General features: G+C 49.5%; 1 protein-coding gene across 2 annotated transcripts in view; it reads left to right on the plus strand.

The window, feature by feature from the left end:
- BMPER (BMP binding endothelial regulator) overlaps nucleotides 1-23583 on the plus strand; it is a 234182-nt gene that overhangs the window by 12176 nt on the left and 198423 nt on the right. For both annotated transcript variants that reach the window (XM_066239762.1, XM_066239763.1), the window contains exon 3: nucleotides 21628-21727. In XM_066239762.1, the coding sequence (XP_066095859.1) occupies nucleotides 21628-21727 (100 nt within the window). The remainder of the gene's footprint in view (nucleotides 1-21627; nucleotides 21728-23583) is intronic.

The raw sequence follows: 23583 nt of genomic DNA on the forward strand, positions 1-23583 counted from the left end.
CTGAACGCTTGCGATAACTCCCCCAGAATGGAACTCCAAGTTCCCAAACATGATTCTCCCAGAAAGTTTGTCATAGAAGGTCAGCCGCCTCAATAAAAGACATCCTAAGCAATCATTACAAAAACACTTTTTTTTCTTTCCCTTTGAAAGCAATGTACTCACATTTGAAAACTCAGAATCCTCTGGACACTAAGATTTGCTTTTACTGGTGACATTGCCTCTTAGAAGGAGCTGGCTGTCCAAAGCAGCAAGGCAGGTGACAGTGCATGAGGCGTGGGGACTATCTCACGTCTCCTTTCAGATGTCACAATGAGAAGTGCCTCCGACCCCTGTCGCTGCGTCCTCCCCCATTTCCTCCCCGTTTTTGGTGAGACTAACTCCGCGAAACCTTGACACGAGCCTCGGTGTTTACATTAGGTTTTTGGACGTCGGCTCCCTCAGCTTCTGTGAGCTGACTCTGTTGAAAATTATGTTTTTCTTTGAAGGACAAAGGCCTTATTGTATGGGCATGTCATGTAGTAGGATGATTTTTTTTTTTTTTTAATGTTAGGTAATGGGTGGGATCAACCCAGATCTGCCAGATGAGAAAGTCAGAGGTCTGTAACCCGAGGGACAATGGAAGGTTTCACTCAGGTCCCTCAGCAGGAGAAAACAAGAGGAGGGACCAGGGGCATCTTCACGGACTAGAGCGTCTTCTTTGAGCAGAGCGTGCTTGAGGGCGTACCCGGGACCAGTCCAGGAGCGGCCCTAGAGCCCGGGGGGACCGCACCCCGGCACACTACAAAGGGAATGACGGAGATGATAAAAATGACGGTATTAACCACGTCACATTTTCACTTACGGAGAGCCCATGGTTCCGAAATAACCTTGTGTTCTTGGTCAGATAAATAGATTTTGACTGGATGTTTTTTCACGGCTGCTGAGGCACTGAGGCGTGGGCTGAGCTTCCTACTTTCAGACCCTGTGAAGCGGACCACCGGCAGAGCTGGGGCCTCCGGGCGTAGTGACCGCAGGGAGCCGGTTCCAGGAGGGGACAGCCTGGGTCACGGAGGGGAGGCATGAACACCAGACAGGCCCACGCCGTTTGCAGAGTTCTTGGGGTCTCAGTGCAGGGTGATTTTAGCATCTTTACCTTTATTTCTTTTCCTTTGTCTCTGTAAGCATTTTTTTTTTTAACCTAATGTCCTAAAGGCAAATCTGGGCGGCAGAGATATCACTAGGTTCTTTTAATTTTGCATTGCTTTTTTCTTTCTTTCTTTCTTTCTTTCTTTCTTTCTTTCTTTCTTTCTTTCTCTTTCTTTCTCTCTCTCTCTCTCTCTCTCTCTTTCTCTCTCCCTCCCTCCCTCTCTCTCTTTCTTTTTTTTGTGACAGGCAGAGAGAAAGAGGCAGAGAGAGGGTCAGACAGGGACAGACAGACAGGAAGGGAGAGATGAGAGGCATCAATTCTTCTTTGCAGCACCTTGGTTGTTCATTGACTGCTTTCTGATATGTGCCTTGATGAGGGGGGGGGGCAACAGCAGACCGAGTGACCCCTTGCTCAAGCCAGCGACCTTGGGCTCAAGCCAGTGACCATGGGGTCATGTCTGTGATTCCACGCTCAAGCCAGCAACCCCATACTCAAGCTGGTGAGCCCACACTCAAGCCAGACAAGCTCGCGCTCAAGCTGGCAACCTCAGAGTTTCGAACCTGGGTCCTCTGCATCCTAGTCCGATGCTCTATCCACTGTGCCACCACCTGGTCAGCTGCTTTTTTCTTTCTAATGAGCAAAGAAATGATGCCTTCATCCTTTTCCATATTTGTTATCAGGGCTCATTATTTAAAAAAATACTGGGAATTCCTGCCCCATTTAAATGTCTGATTAGACAGAACTGTTTGAGGCCAAGATATGACACTTGCTCCCTCTCGGCTCCATTGTGTCCGAGGTCACGGGTGCTCCAAACTCCTGCTTGGGCACAGCCCGACTGTGACTATTTGCTCATTCTGTCCCTTTACATCTTAGAACTTCACGAATTCTCACGGCCTGCTGGGACCCCCCGCCCCCCCCCTTTTGGGTGTTACAGTGAAAGCAGCAGCATCAAGACACCTGCCTCGCAATGTCTGGGGGGGGGCACTCACCTCCTGACTGAGGGGACATGGAAGATGGACCGGATAGTCTCCCGCGTGAGAGCTGCTTTGCCCAAACAGTTGGTTTCCTGCCAAGTACCTGTGTTTATGCTCCATGGGGAGTGGCGAGGGGGGGGGAGGGGGACCTGACCTCACAGAATTGAGATGTAGCAATTTCTGGTCTCACGCACATGGGAAGCAATGGTTCCTGTGCCCAGTGGGACCCACCAGAGCTCAACTCCGAGTCCCGTTAGCACACAGGTGGCCACCGTGGTGGAAGTTCCTTTCCCCCAAGAGGGGGTTCAGTTAGCATTTAGGGGAGAGCTGGGGGTAGGGAAGGGGGCAGGGGCCTGCCCGTGTTGTGACCCGGTCAGCCCAGGAGGAAGTGGCCCTTCCTCCTCCTCTCCGGGATGCGCCGGGCGGGCACGTGCCTTCTCCTCCTGAGCACCTGCGTGTGTGCAGGGGAGTCGCTGGGATTCATGGCAATGGGTGATTTTTTCCCCCCCTGTTTCCTGTAAAACCTTACACTGGACAAGGGCAAAGAAGAGTTTGCTCAAAGGACTCTGCACCCGCTGGCCAGGTTCAGGTTGTGGTCTTATACTGAAGCACGTGGAAATTTGGATACTTGGTGTTGACCTGTAGAATCAGCAGTGTCTTGCGGTTCAACCCAATATCTCTCTGAATCCTTTTCGACTCTTTCCACTGGAGAGCCATCCTAGATAAGTGATTGCAATGCGTCTTAATGAGGGAGACTTAATTCAGGGTGACTTTACACTGTGTTCATAAACGAAATATAAAATGCGGTGATCTAGTAAAGTGCTAACACCCCTTCACATCTGAACCCCGGCTCTGAATGAGTGGCCCTTTCTGTTCATCCTTAGGGCCCCTCTGATGGTGACGGGAAGGGGAAGAGTCACCTTAGCACCAGTGACAGGGGCGCATGGTAGGTGCTTTGCAGGAAATGTGGCAACTTGGTTGCGGGACTGAAGCAGGAGAATGATTGATGATCATTCAACGCAGCACACACATATTGAGCATTTATGTTTAACAATGGCCCAAGGCACAGTGAGCTTGGAACAAATGCTTTTTTTTTTTTTTTTTTTTTTTTATGTGAACAAGGAGAGATTAAATTATGTTCCAGCTAGTTTTGAAGTTTAGATATCTTTTATTGTTTTTGAGTTCTTTGAAAACTGATGAACTCCTGCAAGCCATAACTATTAACCCTTGGTTGGAACATTTGCTTAATCAGAACAAAGTGTTATTCCTTGACTGAGCTGGATTATATATATGGGTATCTATAACACATGTATATAATGTATAGACACATACATATGTAAGTGAATGTATGTTTCTAATATAAAATTTGGATGGTGGACTTAGGTTGCAAACTACTTTCTATCATTAGAGAGTCTAAGAAAACTGTGACTGCGTGATTGAACTAGAAATTGTGTACAAATTATTGGGGGGAGGCATACAGTGGTACTTTGAGTCCTGGGGACAAGGGACAGACAGTTGTGTCCCCAGCACTGGTAGCCTTTCTGTGTGCCATGTACACACACACACACACACACACTATCTCTCTCTCTCTTATCTGACTGCTGCCTTCTGTTCCACAGTTGTGGGTCATTAATAAGTCAGTGTTAAGACTGTGGCCTTCAGTTTCCTCTGTTCTGCCACCAGGACCCCAGCCATGGTGGCTCTCAAGTTTGCTGTGCAGATAAACCACCAGAGAACTTGTTAAAAATGTAGATTCTGGGGCTTTACCTGCAGAGACTCTGACCCCTTAGGTCTGACAGAGACCACAGAATCTCCATGTTTAATAAACGCTTCCAGGGACTTTATGCAGAAGCTAATTTTTGAAAAAGTCTTCCCATTTGATGCCAGGAAAAGGGAAAGATAGATAAACACAAGTAAATTCCCCAGTGAAGCAACATATGAACTAGTGGTTAGGTCGAGTTAAAATCCTGTTATTGGTACGAAGCAATAATAGGTCAATTCTCATTCGCAGAACATATTATTGTGGGGCGTGCACAGTTACCTTGCACCTGAATCAAATTGATTGAAGTGCTACTTTTTTTCATGTCCTCTCCTCTATCAAGCTTCCCGTAGTGACCAGATCAGAATGAATTCTTATTCTTTGCAGCCTTATGCTGGTTACTTGTGTTATAGCCCTTCCTCCCACCTACTCTGAAGTTTTATTAATTATTTACATGGCTCTCTCCTCAACTGGACTATAAGCTGCTTCAGGGCAGGAATGGTATCTGGTTCTCCTCACCACCCCTCAAAGCATCCAGACAGTGGCTTCCACAATGTGAGTTTCCATGACTCTTTCATGAAGAGATGCTATCTTCACAACTTGGGCCAGCCTGAACATCATTTGCCCCCTTATAGATGTCCATGTATATCAGTGTTATAGATACCCATAGATATCAGTGTTATAGATATCCATAGATATCAGTGTTATAGATATCCATATATTTCAGTGTTATAGATAGCCATAGATATCAGTGTTATAGATATCCATAGATATCAGTGCTATAGATGTCCATAGATATCAGTGTTATAGATATCCATAGATATCAGTGTTATAGATGTCCATATATTTCAGTGTTATAGATATCCATGTATATCAGTGTTATAGATATCCATGTATATCAGTGTTATAGATATCCATATATATCAGTGTTATAGATATCCATATATATCAGTGTTATAGATATCTATGTATATCAGTGTTATAGATGTCCATAGATATCAGTGTTATAGATATCCATGTATATCAGTGTTATAGATATCCATAGATATCAGTGTTATAGATATCCATGTATATCAGTGTTATAGATGTCCATGTATATCAGTGTTATAGATATCCATAGATATCAGTGTTATAGATGTCCATATATATCAGTGCTATAGATATCCATATATATCAATGTTATAGATATCCATGTATATCAGTGTTATAGATATCCATGTATATCAGTGTTATAGATACCCATAGATATTAGTGTTATAGATATCCATACATATCAGTGTTATAGATATCCATAGATATCAGTGTTATAGATATCCATATATATCAGTGTTATAGATGTCCATGTATATCAGTGTTATAGATGTCCATGTATATCAGTGTTATAGATATCCATGTATATCAGTGTTATAGATGTCCATGTATATCAGTGTTATAGATATCCATAGATATCAGTGTTATAGATATCCATAGATATCAGTGTTATAGATACCCATACATATCAGTGTTATAGATATCCATAGATATCAGTGTTATAGATACCCATATATTTCAGTGTTATAGATACCCATACATATCAGTGTTATAGATACCCATAGATATCAGTGTTATAGATACCCATAGATATCAGTGTTATAGATATCCATACATATCAGTGTTATAGATATCCATACATATCAGTGTTATAGATATTCATATATATCAGGTAGGGCAGGGTTTCCTGGGAAACCTATCCACAGCTGAAATCCTCAAAGCTCGGAAAAGTAAAGGGGGACCAACTCACACCGCATGTCGGCAAGACCTGGGGCTGTAATTTTGAGCATGGGAATCTCGACCCATCCTGGGAAGACTCCACTGAGATGCCTGGCAGAGACTGCTTCCTGACCACAGGGTTGAGAAAGCACCCCCCCACACACACACACACACACAGGGGGTGAGTGAGAGAGACCCAGCAACTCGCTTCCCTGGGGATTCTGTCTTAATGGTCCTCGTGGCTCATTCCGTTAGGTAGTGTCCGGACTGGCGCCTTCGGGTGGGGCGGCTGGCCCTCTGGGTTAGGGCCAGCCTTTCCATGGGATGCAGTTCCCATGGGGACCCACTCCGTTTCCTGTGGTCTTTCCGTGATGGGCAGCAGCTGCAGGACGGAGCTGATGTGACGTGTGTTTGTTGATTCTCCAGCGGGAGCCAGCGCGATGTAGCAATGACAGAGCAGCCAGGGTTTTATAACTGGCTTGCTGGGCTCCCGCAGCAGCTGGAGGGACGGGAGGCAGGCAGCGATGGAGTCGGTGGCCACGGGAAGCAGTTTCCTTCTCCTAGCAACGTCCATCCAGCGGGCACCTTCCTCGTCCAGAAAAGGACCATCCTGGGAAAATTTAGTTCTTTTCTTTCTCTTGAGGCCACCTGAATCCCAGCCAGCCCTTTCTTCACCTGGTCGTGGAGAGTGTCAGGTCAGGCTGACCTGGCTCGGTCGGAGTCATGTGCCTTCACACAGTTCTGGCCACACGGATAAACAGTTGTCTGTACTTTAAATGGGAATCCTTAAAAAAAAAAAAAAAAGTGTTTTCTTTTTTTAATTAGCTTGGCATTCCATCGTTCCCAGGTTTCACCTTTTATCATTTCCATCTTTATTATTATTATTATTTTTTTACCGTGTTATTTTCTCTCTCTGTTATTAACCCAGCATTTCCATGATGTCATCACTCCCCAAGTTTTGTGGCTTTTCTCAGTCCCAATTTTTAATTCTTGGTTTCAGCCTGATAATGAAATGTACAAACAGAATTACAGTGGGGGTGGTTGTTCTTCCTACTCACACGTTTGGCCAGACATTTGCGGGACTGAGTGTCCAGTGGGGGGGCTCCCTGACAAAGGCGGAGCTGGGGGAGCTGGGGGGAGGCCAGGGCAGGACTGTTCGTGGCCATGACTAAGGGTTCCAGAGAAGGGTGGCTGGCTGGGAAGAGCTATACAGGGCACAGGGCTAGCTTAGAGCAGTGTCAAGCGCCTAGGTGGGGGTTCAGCAACTAGTTTTCACTAATGATGATGAGCTGATATAATCTAGCCTGGTGGAGAGAATGTCCAGGGGGACTTTAACAGCGTTCAAACACGTGGGACGGAAATGTCTTCAGAGGCCAGAGAGGAGCTCAAACCCCGAAGCTGCAACTTGTCTTTAGCTGGAGCTTCTCCACTGGCCTCCACTTCTTGCGCACACTTCCAGAGTGAGCCCCAAGGTGTTGGCAGGGTCTGGGCTCCGCGGCTGCTGGGCTGTTGCCTCCTGGAGTGCAGGCATCTTCCCTGGACCCCTGCACTCCAGTCCCCCCACTGGGAAGGGGTTCCTGCTCCGAGCTTCAAGCCACGGTGGTTGGGATCTGAAATTGAAAGCGGAGTCTGACTATGGACTCTGATGATCCCAGGGCTGTCTTTGTCTTTAGGTCTTGGTGTCACAAAGAAGGAAGGCATGCTTGGCTGATGGTGGTGCAGTGGATAGAGTCTTGACCCGGAACACTAAGGTCCCAGGTTCAAAACTACAAGGTTGCCGGCTTGAGCGCAGGCTCACCCGGCTTGAGTACGGGCTCACCAGCTTGAGCATAGGGTCGCTGGCTTGAGCATAGGGTCGCTGGCTTGAGCGTAGGGTCGCTGGCTTGAGTGTGGGGTCTCTGGCTTGAATGCAGGGTCGCTGGTTTGGGTATGGGGTGGGATCATTGACATGGTCCCAAGGTCACTGGCTTGGCTTGAGCCCCCTATCAAGGCACGTATGAGAAGCAATCAATGAACAACTAAAGTGATGCAACTACGAGTTGATACTTCTCATCTCTCTCCTCCCTCTCTTTCCCTCCCTGCCTCTCTCTTTCTCTAATCAATTAAAAAAGGAAGGAAGACATAAAATGAGGGATAGCCCCCTATTCTTTCTTTCTGTTACAGCTAAGGGTGTAATGCCCTCTCAGCCCCACATCCACCATTAACACTTACTCAGCCGTTGATGTCTAGGCTCTGTGGGTCCCAGCCTGTTGAGTGGAGACTTTGGCCCTAGGACTTTTCTCTTGCATTCTCAGCTCTCTTCTTCCCAGTCAGAATTTTCCTAAACTTGAGTGTTCCCTCAGGCATGGTGGTCATCAGCGCTTGGGGTAAGCAGTGGTCAAGACAACACCTCTTATGAGCTTTAAATGGTGGACAGTGACAGTCCTGTGGTATCTTGGTCTCCAGGTAGCTGGAATTGTGACAGGTTCTGAGAGAAGGTGACCTCTGGTGGTCACTAGATTAATAATCTCAACCAGAGACCACGTACAGTACAGTTGTGCTTGTGTAAGGACTTCCATGTATCGAGTTCTCTCAGCGTTTGCATGATGGAGTTACAAGAAGTTTGTTTACTTGGCTACTCTGTACTAGACCCTTTTTGGCTGGGTCTTCCTTATCTTCTCAGACTTTAAATGTTGGCGAGCTCAGGATGCAGTGAGGATGTTTTCTCCCTCGACAGTCCTGCCCGAGGTGATTCTCTGTAGCTCCATGGCTCAGAAACCACCTCCATGCCGAGAGTTCCCACGTTCACGTTCGCAGCTCCCTTATCCTTCAGGTTCAGACTCGCATGTCCAAATGTCTCCTTGGCATCTCCACATGGATGTCCAGGAAGCATGTTAAACTTAAAACGGCTCACACAAAGATCTTGTGTTCTACTCCCCCTCCACCACCACACACCCCACCCCTGAAATCTGGTTTCCCCAGCCGTCCATCCCAGCTGCGTCTTCTTGGGCCATCACGCAGGGGTCCTTTATACGCTTTCTCTTACACCCTCTGTTCCATCTAGAGCACATCCTGACAGCAGAACCTTGGGAAGGTATCTGATCATGTCTAACTACCTCTATAATACTTTTGCCTTCAGACAATAGATTATCAGCCAGTGATCATTTAAAAGGATACATCCAATTATTTCACTTTTTTTTTAAAATGAAAACCCCTCCTTTGGCTTCCTAGCTCACCCAGAATACAGTCTGCAGTGTAACTCGCTCAACCTTGGTCCTGCAGGCTCTGGCCCTGACGCTGTCCCTGGCCTCTCTGCTCTGTGTCTCCTCTTCCTCCCTCTGCTCCTGCCACAGTCCTCGGCTCCTCCCCTCCCTCTGCCCCGGACACACCCCTCGGCTCCTCCCCCTCCCTCTGCCCCGGACACACCCCTCAGCTCCTCCCCCTCCCTCTGTCCCAGCCACACCCCTCAGCTCCTCCCCCTCCCTCTGCCCCGGACACACCCCTCAGCTCCTCCCCCTCCCTCTGCCCCGGACACACCCCTCGGCTCCTCCCCCTCCCTCTGCCCCGGACACACCCCTAAGCTCCTCCCCCTCCCTCTGCCCCGGACACACCCCTAAGCTCCTCCCCCTCCCTCTGCCCCGGACACACCCCTCAGCTCCTCCCCCTCCCTCTGCCCCGGACACACCCCTCAGCTCCTCCCCCTCCCTCTGCCCCGGACACACCCCTCAGCTCCTCCCCCTCCCTCTGCCCCGGACACACCCCTTGGTTCCCTGCTGCTCCTGCACCCCACCCAGCACTTGTGACACCCAAGGCCCTCTGGACAGAGGCCTTTGTGTTTGCTTTTTCCTGCACCCACCCGCTTCCTGCACGCTTGTCCCCGATGCTTCTGTATTTCCATTCCTTCATTCTGGTCTGTGAGTACATGCTTCCTGGTGGGAGGGTCTTTTTCTGACCACTCTCCCCTGGACTTCCACGCCTTATCGTTCCGTTCCCTTGTTCCACTTCATGTCCTCCCAGGTCCTCATCAGTGCCCGTTAAATCGCGCATGGGTTGTCTCCTGTGGGTCTCCCTAATAGAATGTCAGCTCTGGGGGAGGTGGGCTCGCTCATGGTCACGGGGTAGTCCCAGGGCCGGGACAGACGGTGCTGGGCCCAGTCAGTGCGTAACTGTGGGACGACTGAGTATGTGCCGTTTGTGTTTAATTTTCTTATTCAATAATTTGAAGACCTCATTCTTTTCCCCCCAAAATAATTTATGACTTTTTTTTCTACTTTAGACTCTGATTTTGCTGTAACGATTTTTCCCTAGCGCACGTTACTTTGCATATCAAATCTGGTGGTGGGAAAATTATACAGATATATGGATTGGAAGATGATAAGATGTCTCCAATGACCAGTAATACAATCATAGTAAAATATATAGTAAGCAGTAATCATTATAAAATGAAATTTCTTTCTATCATAAACTATTTTTAAAAAATTGACATTGGCCTGATCAGATGGTGCCACAGTGGATAGAGTGTCGACCTGGGATGCTGAGGACCCAGGTTCGAAACCTCGAGATTACTAGCTTGAGCGTGGGCTCACCAGCTTGAGTGCGGGGTCACTGGCTTGAGCGTGGGATTATAGACATGACCCTGTGGTCGCTGGCTTGAGCCTAAGGTTGCTGGCTTGAGCAAGGGGTCGCTGGCTCAGCTGGAGCCCACTGGTCAAGGTACCTTTGAGAAGCAATCAATGAACAACTGAAGTGAAACAACTAACTATGAGTTGATGCTTCTCAGCTCTCTCCCTTCCTGCCTGTCTGTCTGTCTCTATCTCCTTGTCTTGCTAAAATATATATATTAGGATGATCACTCAGTAAATTATATAATGTCTAATCACTGGGGTGTACACCTGAAACTAATATAATATTGTATGTCAACTGTAATTTAAAAAATAATTGAAAGGGAAAAATAAAAAATAAAAAAAGTAGATATTACTGTTCCCATTCGGTAGCATGATAATTATTGGTTTTGGAATATAAATTAAAATTCAGTATGGTGATATTTTATACTTTACCTGAAACATATTCTCCAGGTGAAAGGCTAGCAAAATGTTAATTATTATGATTTCGTGGGACCACACGAAAGTGGCTCAAAGCATCTTCCCACGACCTCCATGCAGCAGACTGCTCCGCGGGCAGTGCTGAGCCTGCGTTGACACAGCGGCACCTGAGTCGGAGTGTACCGGAATGTTGTCACTGAAGGAGTCTCCTTTTTGTGGGTTGTTACAACCCACGGTGCTGACATATGTAGGTCAAATTCTGCCTCGGTGAGATAACTGTGTAACAGAACTTTATTTTCGACTTACTCAGCGCCTCACGTGGTGTCTAGAGAACCAAGATGATTTGGATGATTTCCGGGAGTTTGTGGCAGTGAGATTTGGTGGAAACTGACCTTTTCCTCCCCCGGACTCATGGAGGGCTGCGTGCTGCTCCTGTTGCAACACGCGAGGGGCTTGCTGTGCGGATGCTCTGGCCCCTCTCCCTCTTGGACTGTAAGCTCTTGTAGGGCAGAAGATGTAACTGATTCATATTTTCTGTTCCCAGCAAAACCTGGCACAGTGCCTGGCCCACAGCAGGGGCTCAAAAAATATTTGTTAAACAGATTCATGGATTTTTAGTTAGAGAGATTTAGATTCTGTCGTGCAAAGTTTTAACCTACAGAAAAAAAAATATCCAAGTTCGGAGCCAATATGTCACATTTTCTAAAGGCCATTTGTCTTCTGTTGACACTTTTGTCTTCCTTTTAGATATTAAACCTTCTGCCAAATTGTTTTATGGTGAAATACTTTTAAAAACCAATTTCCTTCTTCTTTTTTTTCTCAAATGAGGCATATGTTATGAATCTCGTTAGCAACAAGTTCATGTTAATGTTCTGTGGGTCACTAGTCACTTTCTTTAGAACACCTGGATCAGAAGTGGGCGATTTGCAAAATTAGCACCCTGTTGATTGTCTGATATGTTTAAAAGTGGAAGCGAATGGATGAACACTCCATTCTGAAGCGATGGGATCAGTCTGTGGCTTCTCCAGCTCTCTCTGACATCTGCGTGTGGCCCAGGGGAAAGGCCTTGGTGATGAGCACATGCTGCTAATGGCCCTGGTGAGTGAGTCAGACCAACCTTCGCTCAAGGGGCCGCCTTCGCAGGGGGGATGCTGTCGGAGGCTGGCGTGTGTCGTCTTGTGCACGCCCAACTCAAGCTCAGGGGCTCCTGTCACCTTGCTCCCTTTGCCTGGCACTCCTCAGGCTGACACTGCACCCTCTGCGGTGGGCACCGACCGACCGACCGGTGTGAACCAGCCCAGGAACAGGGACCGTTCCAGCATCGGACGCAGCACAGCGGCCTCCCCGTTACCTGGAGGCAGGCAGGGTGGCAGGGACAGGCTCTGCAGCCTGTGGTCCCAGGGGTCCCTTTGAAAGCCTCCGCGATTGCCAGTGGTCGGGGTCAAATGCGCAGATGTCTTTAAAAGTGTCTCAGCAGTGACCAGAAAGTTACTTTGTCAAGATGACAGATGAGGGCTCCGAGCGGCTCCTCCGCCCTGCCTGTTCCCTGCGACGTCAGCTCCATTTACTTGTCAAGATCAGGTATTTCTGTAGCTCCCCACTGTGCGCAGGGCTCTCACTGGCAACCCATGGAAAATCTATCCTGTTCTGTGAAGAAATCGGCTCGGTGGCTTGCTGTGGACTCACAGGAGTGAGGAGCGCGAGAGGACCAGGCGAGTCCTGCCCACTGTGGGTGGACACGTGCCCATGAGAAGTCATTCATGGCCGCCAGTCACCCCGGTGGGACCCAAGTGGGAGCTGAGAAATTCCGTTTTACTTTTTTGGAGTGTTCACCCTTCTTCGGCAGAGAATCACATATGTGCACAATTAAAAGGGTGCACTGAATTCTCAGTTTCTCTGTAGAGGGCCAGGGAGCCCGGCTTCTTATACTGTGGTGAGTCCACACAGAGGCGGCTGAAACGACTCCCCAGCTCTCCTGCCTCATGACACGTCACCACCCCTCCCGGAGACGTCGCTCTGATTTCATGATTATTGTTAGGCCTTTAGCCCTCACTCCGCGCTCGCTCCAGTGTCCCTGCCTACCTGTTCAGCAGCCTCCGTGCTGTTCCCCTCCTTCCCGAGACTGAAAAGCCTGATGTCCTCCTCTGGGTCATAGGTCCTGCCGGTGGCCACACCTGGACCCCTGTCATCTTCTCGAGAGTTCAGCAGAACTCACCAGACAGGCATGAAAATGTTCAGAGAACTTCACCTCCCCTTTCCCTTTTTTTTTTGGTTTTCTTTTTTTGGGCACAAGAAGAAGCTGATTCATTATTTGTCATGGGCTAAAGGGTACCCAGCAGCATGAAATCACAATCAAAGACGTTGGGGTAGGGTGGCTGGACCCTTTGTCCATGAGGCCGGGTCACTCTTCAGGACTCTGTATCCCCTCCACCCTGGTTCCTGCCCTGGACGCTTCTCTGTGGCGCCGACTGCTGCCCACGCTCTAGCCGTGTGAGTCCCGCTCACTTGGGTCGACTTGGGCAAGGAAGGAAGGATTCTGACAGGTACGCCTGTCCATTCTCCTGCCTGGCCCCTGGCCCCTGGCCCTGTCCGAGGAGGACATACACAGTTCACCTCCTAGTTCTCCAGTTTGCTTCTGGGAGCCCGGGGATGATGGCAGAGCCGCCTTTGTGACAGGGGCCACCGCGCTGAGTCACTGCTTCCTGTTCCGTGCGTCCCGGTCACCCCACCGCCGGGGGCCGGCAGATCCCTTGCTTCTCAGGACGCATGCGCAGCAATAAAAAAGCGGGCCCCGCAACCGTCTTGGGGCCGCTGCTTTTATCTGGTGGTTATTTCTTTTGTGTCCTGCCATCCGGACGCTTCGGTCCTATTTCAGAATACTAATTAAACAGCACGAGGAGCTGCTCCACACCACCCTGCTTTACATCAGAGCCGTGCTTGACTCGCCGGGACATTCTAATGGCCCGTGTTTCTTTGTTCTGAGTTCCTTGAGAAGGCAAAAAAAAAAAAAAAAAAAAAAAGGAAAAAGAGACATACCTAAATCCTTAAACAGCCGAGGATCCAAAAACAATCCCTCCAACAAAGGAAAGCCCATTAAAAAGGAATTGAAATGTTAGGTCAGTTAAATACAAAAAGGGCCTCCTTATTAGTCCCCCATTGCTTCTGCTGGCACGTGTCGTATTTTCAAGGTGCGGCATCGGGAGAACATGTCATTTCGTGATGTATGAGGGCCACAGGTCACCGGAGCATCATCTCTGTGGAGGATACGGGCACGAAAAGCCACGATGCTGGCCAGACAGAACAGCGGGGGGTCTCGCTCCTTTTCTCCCTCCTCCCCCCCTCCACCTTTTCCTTTAATCTCCCTCTGTTTTGTGTTGCAGAGAAGTGGATTTCTTCATGGGATATGACTTGTTGCAAAATAATCGGGGGGCCCCAGCGGGCTTCATAAAGTCTTTTAAATGGCTGGCCTTCAAGGGCAGCTTTGTTCGGAGTGTGCGCTGTGCGCTGGGGCGGAGGGGGCCGTGTTTGCCAGGGCCCAGGTCTCTGGGGCAAAGGCTCGCTGAGCCCAGACAGGGGGAAGAGAGAGTAACAGTCCCAGAAGGAATGCAGTGGATTCTAGCAGGTTCTTGCACGAAAGTGTCAATGTTAAAGACTCCAAAAGTACAGCCCGCGGGAGGCTGCCGGCTGCCAGTCCCCCCCCCCCCCCCCCCGTGAGACACCCCCGTGGCTGGGATCGGGAAAGAAAGCGAACGCGAGGCCCGGGAGGCTTTGGGTCCGTCTTGCAAATGGCCAGGCGCTCAGAGGCTGAGGCTTGTTTTGAGTTTCTAAGTCGGAGACTTCATCTTTCTTTCCCGACGAGGCACTATTTTTGTTTCCGTCTTCCAAATGAAACCATAAACCACTGAAGTTTATAATGGTCTGAAGAGGAGGAGTGCTTCACAAAGGCAAACATTTGAATTCTTCGCTGCAAGGAAGGGACGGCCCGTTTTAGCCTCTAAACCATAGCGACTGCATGAGCCGCTCTGCTATCTCCGGCCTGGGCCAGCCATAAAGCGGGCGGATGCTTTTCCCCATCAAATAGGGGCAGCTCAGGGCCTTCTCCAGGCTTGTTGCAAGGGTTATAAAGGACATACCTAATACATGTTCATTACAGTCTGGGAAGGAGTCGATTTTCTGTGACCGGCACGTGCGCGGAGAACTCTCTGGCCTTTCATTGCTTGGTGAGAGGTAGTTCAGTTCTCTAACCGGAGTTCGGTCCTGTGTGGCTTCCACTGTCGAGGGGATTTGCAAAAACAGCGGAGTGGTGGTGGGGGTGGGGTTTAGAAAGCTCTGGAAATGCTAGTTTATGTTAAAAGCAAGGGCCATGGGCTCCTCCCACTTCTGCTGACCTCCCTAAATGGGGAAGAGATCTTGGAAAAACCATTCTCCTGGACTGTGAAGTGATGGGTCATTTTTTTTTATCAAAAATCATTTCTTCACTTAAAAAAAGGATCTTCTTAGGTTTTCTTTTTTTTTTTTCAATATTTTCTCCCTGCCCCCCAAATTTCACTGAGCTGAGAGTCGAGGCCCAGAGCCTTGCTCTTGTAAATGAAGGCTTTGTAGTGGACCAAAATACCTTTTCTTTTTCTTTTCTGTTTTTTTTTTTTTCCCCCTACCAGCTCCTTCTGTTCAAGAGTTATGGGGAAGTCAGTGGTACTATCAGTAACAAAGAACAAGGCAGTAAAAGCTTAATTAAAATAATAAATTATCAGTCAAATTTAATACTGCCATTGGCAACCACTGAGCTATCTCGGTGTGTCCCCCCCCCCCCCCCCCGCCCCCGGGGCTCCCAGTCCCCCAGTGATTATTTTGTAAGAGATGAAGGACAGATTGTGTCCTAAGGAGACAGGCTAGAGCAGGTACAAGCTTGTGTTGTCTCCTCTTCCACAGATCATCCATGCTTGCAAAGGATCTCCCCTGACCTTCTGTTCCAGAGAGGGCAATTGCTTTATCTTGCATTTTTAATGATCAAAATTGGTGACAAGCCATGGAACCCTGTCCCCTCAACTTCTGTTCTTTCAGCTTGCTGGGATGCAGATCTCTGCATTCTAGACCCAGAAGGCTTTGAAGTTGGGTCTGATACCCCAAGTTTTGGCCCATCCCCTTCCACGTCACCTTTCATGGGTCACCTTAGAACAAGAGACCTTATGTGTCTTGCCCCAAGTGACCTGTCTTCCCCTGAAATTTTCCAGACTAGCTCAACTATATGCTAATCTATTCCTAGAATCCCCACTGTCATGTAGAAGCTAACCTTATACTAATACGATACACCCATAAATTTTCATGCTGTGCTTCAGTGACTAGCGTCCCTAGCCGGCCCCTTGACTCGGGTCTGGGAGCCAGGCTGAGTCCCCAGGTCCACTGCTGGGCAGCTCTCTGAAGGACCTGCAACACTGTAACTCATCGTGTGCTATTTGTCTCTGTAAATCTTAAGAAACTTGCGAGATGGATGAAATAATGTCTGCGGAGTTCTTTAGAAGAGCGGTACTGTGTAAACACGAAGTATTATTCTTCTGTTTATGAGAAGTTTTATAATATTGCCTAGGAGAAATTGCGAACTGTGTTCCAAAGTACCATAAAGTTCCCTTTGGCTCTTCTGGGGCTGGAATTGGGTTACTGTGGGGCACTTCAAGGAGAAGTTGACCTCCGTGACTCTGTGCACGGGGAGACTCGAAACCCCAAGGAGACTATGTTTGCTGACATTGGGTCACCTTCCTCGGGAAACTTGACACAAGACATCCGTGTTCCTCAAAAACAGATTCCTCTGTGAGCCATTTCCAGACTCTCAAATAGTAAAACACTACTGTGTGTCTGCTCCGAGTGAATTCTTCAACCCAGAGTATTTAATTAAGGGTCAGAGTATCCTGTTTGTCCTCACCGACCGCGATGGCTTTTGAGTCAAGTGGCATTCTCTTCTGTAAGTCTCCCCGGGCACCAGAAGTGACCGCAGTGTTTGTGTCATCTGCTCACGTCCGACGTCCTGTTTCTTCTAAGACCGTGTGGGTTTCTGAAAAGTAGATAGCAAGCTTGCAGACTGACTGCTTTCTCGTTCCCAGAGCACTGAGCACAGCGGCACATGGGCCAAGTCTCGGGTCTGGCGGCTCGAGACTTTCCACTGATAAACTCCTGTACTTCTCAGAGTCCTGGGCACCTACCCCTTGGCAGTGGCTGATGACAAAGGGCTAATACGAGTCCCTCCCACCCTTTGGGATATTTACCTTTTGATAGGGCAGTTATTTAATTTTTTTCTTATTTTATTGATTTTTAGAGAGAGAGGAAGGGAGTGTGAGAGAGAGAGAGACAGGAACATAGATCTGTTCCTGTATGTGCCCTGACCAGGGATCGAACCGGCAACCTCTGTGCTTCAGGACCATGCTCTAACCAACTGAGCTCTCCAGCCAGGGCTTGGTAGGGCAATTCTTGAAGGCAGCAAAATCGACAGAATCACTTCACAATTAAGACAACAGTGACAAAATGACAGAGGGCCGTGTGCGTGTATTTACGAGAGCGGGGTAGTGCGGAAGGTCTATAATTGAGGACAGAGAGTCATTTGTATCTCTGTGTCCTCTCTTATGAGACCAGTACCACCTGGCCAGCGTGCCTCTTTGACATACTGCCTGTTGTTCATTTAGGCAGGAAAAAAAATATTACAACTTCATGGCCTTCTTTATTTTCTGGAGAAGGAGCTGGCACTTAGAATCTGCTCATTCTCCAAATGACACCAGGCGTTGCTGTTGTGGAGCCAGGAGTGAAGGAAAATAATGAGATTTTCTGAAGAGGGGCCACCCGTGACCTGCCCCCGTCCCGATTAGGCTCGGACAGGTCAGCCGGCGGGACAGCGGTATTTTCATTTTTATTCTTATTTCAAGAGGTTTTCGATGCTGTTTCCGTCTAAAAATACAGTACCTGCCGGCTGACTTTTGTCCTCCCTGGTCACGCTCATCGTATTAACTGCTGGGTTTTCCTCTCCACATTTCCTCTATTTTAATTTTATTATCTTAAAAATAGAACTAGGAGGTCAGGCAATACTTTCCATGTTCCATAAGAGGATTGGTCCTGGACGGATCTTTGAAGAAAACGTCTTCAAGACATTGGCTTGACATAGAGCAAAAACATCTCACAAACTTTTTTTTTTTTTAATGGTTTCTCTGAGGAAAGCAAACAAGAACATCTCCCAGTGGCAATTTGTTATTTTCTCTGTCCCGTTCCCCCTGACATTAGTGAGAGTTCCTTTCCCTCCACACCAGACGTTGCAAAAGGCTCAGGACAGCAATTTGCAGGGCTCTTGGCGACAAATGCCTGAGGCCAGGGAGCCAGGGAACTCTGTGCTGCCATCTAGTGGCCCGTCTCTGCCACAGCAAGCTGCTTGCCAGAATCCTGTTTGAACTTGGCTTTGGCGGCAGCTGTGGTTTGGCGTGCATCCTCACGGAGCTCTGTTGCCAGCTGTGTAGATTCTTTCTTTCTTTCTTTTTTTTTTTTTCATTTCCACTCCCTATGCCCCCTTCCATTTTTGTATGTTGGCACTTAATTTCATGTGTCTCCAGAGACTACATTTTGGGTTTTGATAGATTCGGTCTTTCAGAAAGGAGACAAGAATGCAAACGGACGCCTTTGACAAGGACTACATCACAGGCGAGGCGACCCTCGAAGGGGATAGGCCCCCCGGGAGGTGGAAACTCCTTACTACTCTTCTGCACTGGCCGGGTTGGTATTTGAGAGGATTCTGACATTTTCCTACACTGCACATTTGCCACTGTTCCTGTCCCTTAGATCCAGGGTGACTCCAACTCACGCAGGAGTCTTGGGGAAAATTTGTTTGAGGATGCTCTGGCTTCCAGAGGTGTGATTGGCACAGATACCTGCCGATACCCTGAAGGGTACAGCTTCCCCGGTGACTGGGAGGCGGACGGTGTTTGGAGACCTTCCCGTGGTTGGTGAAGACGCAGCTCCTTGGAATGCCCCTGCTCTTGTGAGACAGCTCGTGTCACACCTGGGGAGCCAGCAAGAAGGTCCTAACCTCCCTGGGGCCCCAGGGCCTGGCAATTGTTTTGTTTTGGGTGGGAAGTAGCAAAGTGTCACCTGTAAGCGCACCCCTTTGGAGTCAGGCACGAGCCTGCTTGTGTGGCCCTGGGCAAGAATCGTAACCTTGGTTCTTTGTCTGTGAAATGGAGAGGACAAGGAATTGTGTGTGTGTGTGTGTGTGTGTGTGTGTGTGTGAAATAATGTATGTAAAAGTCTTATGCACAGAGCCTGGTGTAGAAAAGTGTTGGGTAAGTGTGAAACAGTGTCAGAAAATGTGTCTTGCGTGAAAAAGTGAACCAAATGAGTCGCGACCTTGAACCAGAGTGGAGGAGGCTTGGTGCCCGTGGGGGGTGAGGAGGCCAGTGGAGGTGGATACGTGAAGGCATGGCTCTGCGTGGGCCACTTGCCACCAGAGCCCCTGGCTTGAAGACCAGCGTTTCCATCTTTTGGCAAACATCGGGGAAAGTGAAGCGGGTGGTCTTAATTAACCTGGGCTTGAATTTACTCTGTGGCTGCTGGACCCGATTAAGGGGCCGGAGGAGTCAGCCGCTCACCAGCGAGGCTCTGGACTTTTCTTTCTTTCTCTGAGGGAGGGCCTGGGATTCTAAGCATGTGCCCCAGGTCCACGTCAGCCAGACTCCAGGGCGATGATCGGCTATGGCAGCTCTGAACCAACGTGACCTTTGGTACACTATTAAAAAAAAAAAAGGAACTCCAAGTGTTATTAGAAGGGAGAAGGAAAACCCCCACCAACCTACAGCGAAGGTTTAGGTTTGTTCCCTGTGTGCGTGTGCAAAAAAAATTCCAGATGTGAATCTACAGACCATCTGGTTGGAATCACTCTTGTGCTGGACTGTAATTACCAGCTATTTATTATGAACCTTGGGATCCTGTTATAGATCTTGACTGGCTCCCACATTTCTATTGTAATTTAGCAAGGAGTTCCTCTATGTAAGAGAATGTGTGTGTGTGTCTTCCTCTTTCTCAGACCCTGGATGGAGACTTCACACCCACTCCGACTGCCCTGGGTGCTTTGCACTGCCTGTGTTGGGGATCCCCTTCAGAGAGGATGTGTACTTGGGGGGTGGTCCTTCCCTCAGGCGGCGCCAGGTTTGCAGAAGGCTGGAGTGACAGAGGCTGTCACGTGGGAAGTGTGTCCCCCTCACAGCCGCCTCGGGGCGGAGGGAGTCGGTGTCACCCTTGTGGCTGCAGGAACCGTGCTTTGCCGAGCAAAGTCACTGTTGACAGTGCCGATCCCTGCACGCCTACCCGGTCATCGTTCTGGATTCCTTTGGTGGAGGGAGACGATCACTGTTCAGTTTTTAAATATGCTTCTTTAATGTGCATGGTGACCATACCTCTGTATCCCATTTGTAACCTAAGGAGAGTGATGGAAGTAAAGGTGAGTCGCCGTGTCTTGATGCCTCCATCCCGATGAAGAAAAGAGGGGGATGGGAAGGGAAGAGCTTTGGAGTCCTTGTGGCGGACACCTGGGGTCAGGCTGGAAGTTCACCAAGGGACTGTGGACATCCCGAACCCATCCCAGCCGAGAAGGCTGAGGGTGGGATCTTAGAACTGCTTCTGGGCGGGAGTTTGGTGTGCAAGCTTGGCTTGGACCCCTAGCTCTTCACACACTCACACACACACACACACACACGTACACACACTTCTCCTTGGTTTTGGACCAGAAACAACATTGAAACATACTGGGTACACTCATGTATCCCCCAAGGTCATTGTCAGCGCTGAGGTAGAACTTCTCCCGCATACATTCCAGAAAGGGGCTAGGGTCACCGCAAAGGGACAGCAAGGCCAGCCCTTCCTCTCCGGTCTGCCCCTGACCAGGCAATGGACATGTGGTCCCAGCTTCACTCTGGGTGGTCCGGGACCAGCTCACATTTGTGAGTTCACCTTGAGATCCACCCCCACGACGGCAAAGCTGGGTGATCTTGGAAAAGTCCGATACCTTCTCTGAGCGGCAGTTTTCCTGGGTGTGTGGACAGGGGACCCTGGTGATCTCTGTCTCGCAGGATCTGAGTGAGAACGAAGGCCACAGCCCCGAGCCTTCCGCGGACACTTGTGAACAGAGCTCAAACCTGGTTGAGGTTCTGAGACACGGGGGTTGGGGTTCCCGTGCGCTCAGCCTGCAAACGGGCAGCGCCACCCCGTTTGGGTCCCCTCCAAAGCCCTGGCACAGCGAGCCTCTCAGGATACAACCGAAGATGCAAATGCTCGCCCTCCTTCATTAGCATACGTGAAGATGCAAATACTCGCCCTCCTTCATTAGCATACGTGAAGATGCAAATGCTCCCCGTCCTTCATTAGCATATGTGTGCTAATATAATGCAGCTGTCCCCGGGCTGTACAACGCTGACCACTGTGTCTGTGCTTGGCATGGGGAATATATTTTTTTTTCCTCTTACTGAGCCGACTCAATGCTCAACTTTGTCGTTATTTGAGTTGGAACTTTAGATTGCTGCATTTTAATGCACTCTCCTCATAAGGATTGTTGGAACGGCCCGTGTGCAAATATTTTTGTTCTCACGATGCAGTCCCGGCCTAGGTAGCCCAATGGGCAAAATATGATTTACGCAAATATTATGGTTTCTAGAGCGCATACTAAAAGGAAACCTTAGAGCGTAGCGGCAGAAAGCCGGCTCCCGGGGCTCGGTTATCTGGGTTCGGCTGGCTGGTGAAGAAGGGGCTTTTCCTCCCTCCGTCATCCGCCCTTCCCCTGAGGAAGCCCTGTGTCCCCCGGGTGGACGGGTCTGCGCCAGAGAGAACAGAATCCTGTCTGCTGTCACAGAACTTTCTTGCCGAGGGGAAGGCGAGGAAGTGGGGGGCGGGGGTGGGCTGAGAAGACCTCGGCCGTGTGCTGGGGTTCTGGGGTTCTCGTCGGAAGTTGATTTCAAATGTCTCTTGTCTCCTTTTGCCCAGAACAAGGAGGTGACCTGTAAGAGAGAGAAGTGCCCCGTGCTGTCCAGAGACTGTGCCCTGGCCATCAAGCAGAGGGGAGCCTGTTGTGAGCGCTGCAAAGGTGACTGATGGCCTGGCCGCCGCCTTCTTTCGGCTGTTGCTGCAGACATTTTCATTTCTCTTTCTCTTTCCTCAGCCCTTGGCCGGGGGCAGCTGGGTGTTGGGAGGGGAGCTGGTGTGTGTGTGTGTGTGTGTGTGTGTGCTGGGGACTTGCCTGGCAGAGGTCTGAAAGTATGGCCAGCATCTGCCTGTTGGGTTTACTTTCTAAGGCGAGTTGTTACAATGTCACGGAGGAGGCGTTGCTGTCGCCCTGCCCGTCTCAGCCAGAGTCGGGAAGCCCAACCTTTATCCTTTTGGTCCCTAGGACATTTTTTTCTTTCCTTTCAAATGAAATGTAAGCGTTTTGACTCTGAAGCATCCCTAAAGCACCCGTACTCCGGCCTTGTGTCCCGTGGCCTGGGGCACATGTGTCTGTCTCTCCTGGAACACGCCATTCCTGGTCGGGCCTCTCTGTCCCAGCTCATGTCTTCCCTCCACCCGTCCCGAAGCGGCGGCTTCCAGGTTCCCTGGCCCTCAGCTGTCACTTTCCCCTGACGAAGGGAAGGTCACACAGATACTCGAGTGGTGTGTCATCCGCGATGTGAGGGCAGGACCCAGGTCATGCCCTAGCATCTCCCGGTGTGTGTTAGCCGATGTCGGGGTCCCCGGCAGGTGACATGAACACAGTGGTTCAGGATGTGGGCTCTACAACCACACCACCACCATCTCATCGAACAGCCCTGGGTTGCGGAGTGTTCCCTAGAATGTCACGTCCACTGGGAACCAGAGCACGTGACCTGAAATTTGGAAACAGAATCTTCAGAGATGTAATTGGTTAAGATAACATCATACTGGATTAGGGCGGCCCCAGATCCAGTGTGTGACTGGCGTCTGTTTTTGAAGAGAAGACAGACGCACAGAGAGACGTGAGAAGGTGGCCACGTAACAAGAGAAGCAATGTGAACCCTGGGCTCTGTTCCCTGAGGTCCAGACTCGCTCCGCTCCGGAGAGGGGTCGAGGCCCCTGTCTTTTTAAAACGCTCCCAGGAGGCCCTGGCCGGTTGGCTCAGCGGTAAGCGTCGGCCTGGTGTGCGGGGGACCTGGGTTCGATTCCCGGCCAGGGCACTTAGGAGAAGCGCCCATTTGCTTCTCACCCCCCCTCCTTCCTCTCTGTCTCTCTCTTCCCCTCCCGCAGCTGGGGCTCCATTGGAGCAAGGATGGCCCAGGCGCTGGGGATGGCTCCTTGGCCTCTGCCCCAGGCGCTAGAGTGGCTCTGGTCGCGGCAGAGTGACGCCCCGGAGGGGCAGAGCATCGCCCCCTGGTGGGCAGAGCGTTGCCCCTGGTGGGCGTGCCGGGTGGATCCCGGTCGGGCGCATGCGGGAGTCTGTCTGACTGTCTCTCCCCGTTTCCAGCTTCAGAAAAATACAAAAAAAAAAAACCCAAAAAACCCCTAAAACGCTCCCAGGAAATTTAGTGTGAAACCTGTATGTAGACGCTCTAAAGGAGTCCTTGACCTAGTACCAGGTGATTTCTGGTACTAGAATAGAATAGACATTTTAGGAGGAGAGATACCTAAAAAAAAAAAACTGAAAAGACCTCTTCCAGAAACCAGGTAAAGAAACAAAAGCCCCCCCCCCTTTTTTCTGTGAGTCTCTATATTCAATGACAATCCTATGAACTTTTCAAAACACACTCTTATACGAAATCCACATGTCTGATATTAAGGCCAAATTATTTGTTAATAAATATTGTTATTCTTGCAAACTATAATAATTTTTTGCTAAGGACAATAAAAAACAAACAAAAAACAAAACCTGACCCTGTGTCCAGTGAACAAACAAGCAAACAAAAAGCCAGAGAGGCAGAGACTGGGGCTAGG

This window comes from Saccopteryx bilineata, chromosome 7, assembly GCF_036850765.1.
Source record: "Saccopteryx bilineata isolate mSacBil1 chromosome 7, mSacBil1_pri_phased_curated, whole genome shotgun sequence".
Lineage (NCBI taxonomy): Eukaryota > Metazoa > Chordata > Mammalia > Chiroptera > Emballonuridae > Saccopteryx > Saccopteryx bilineata.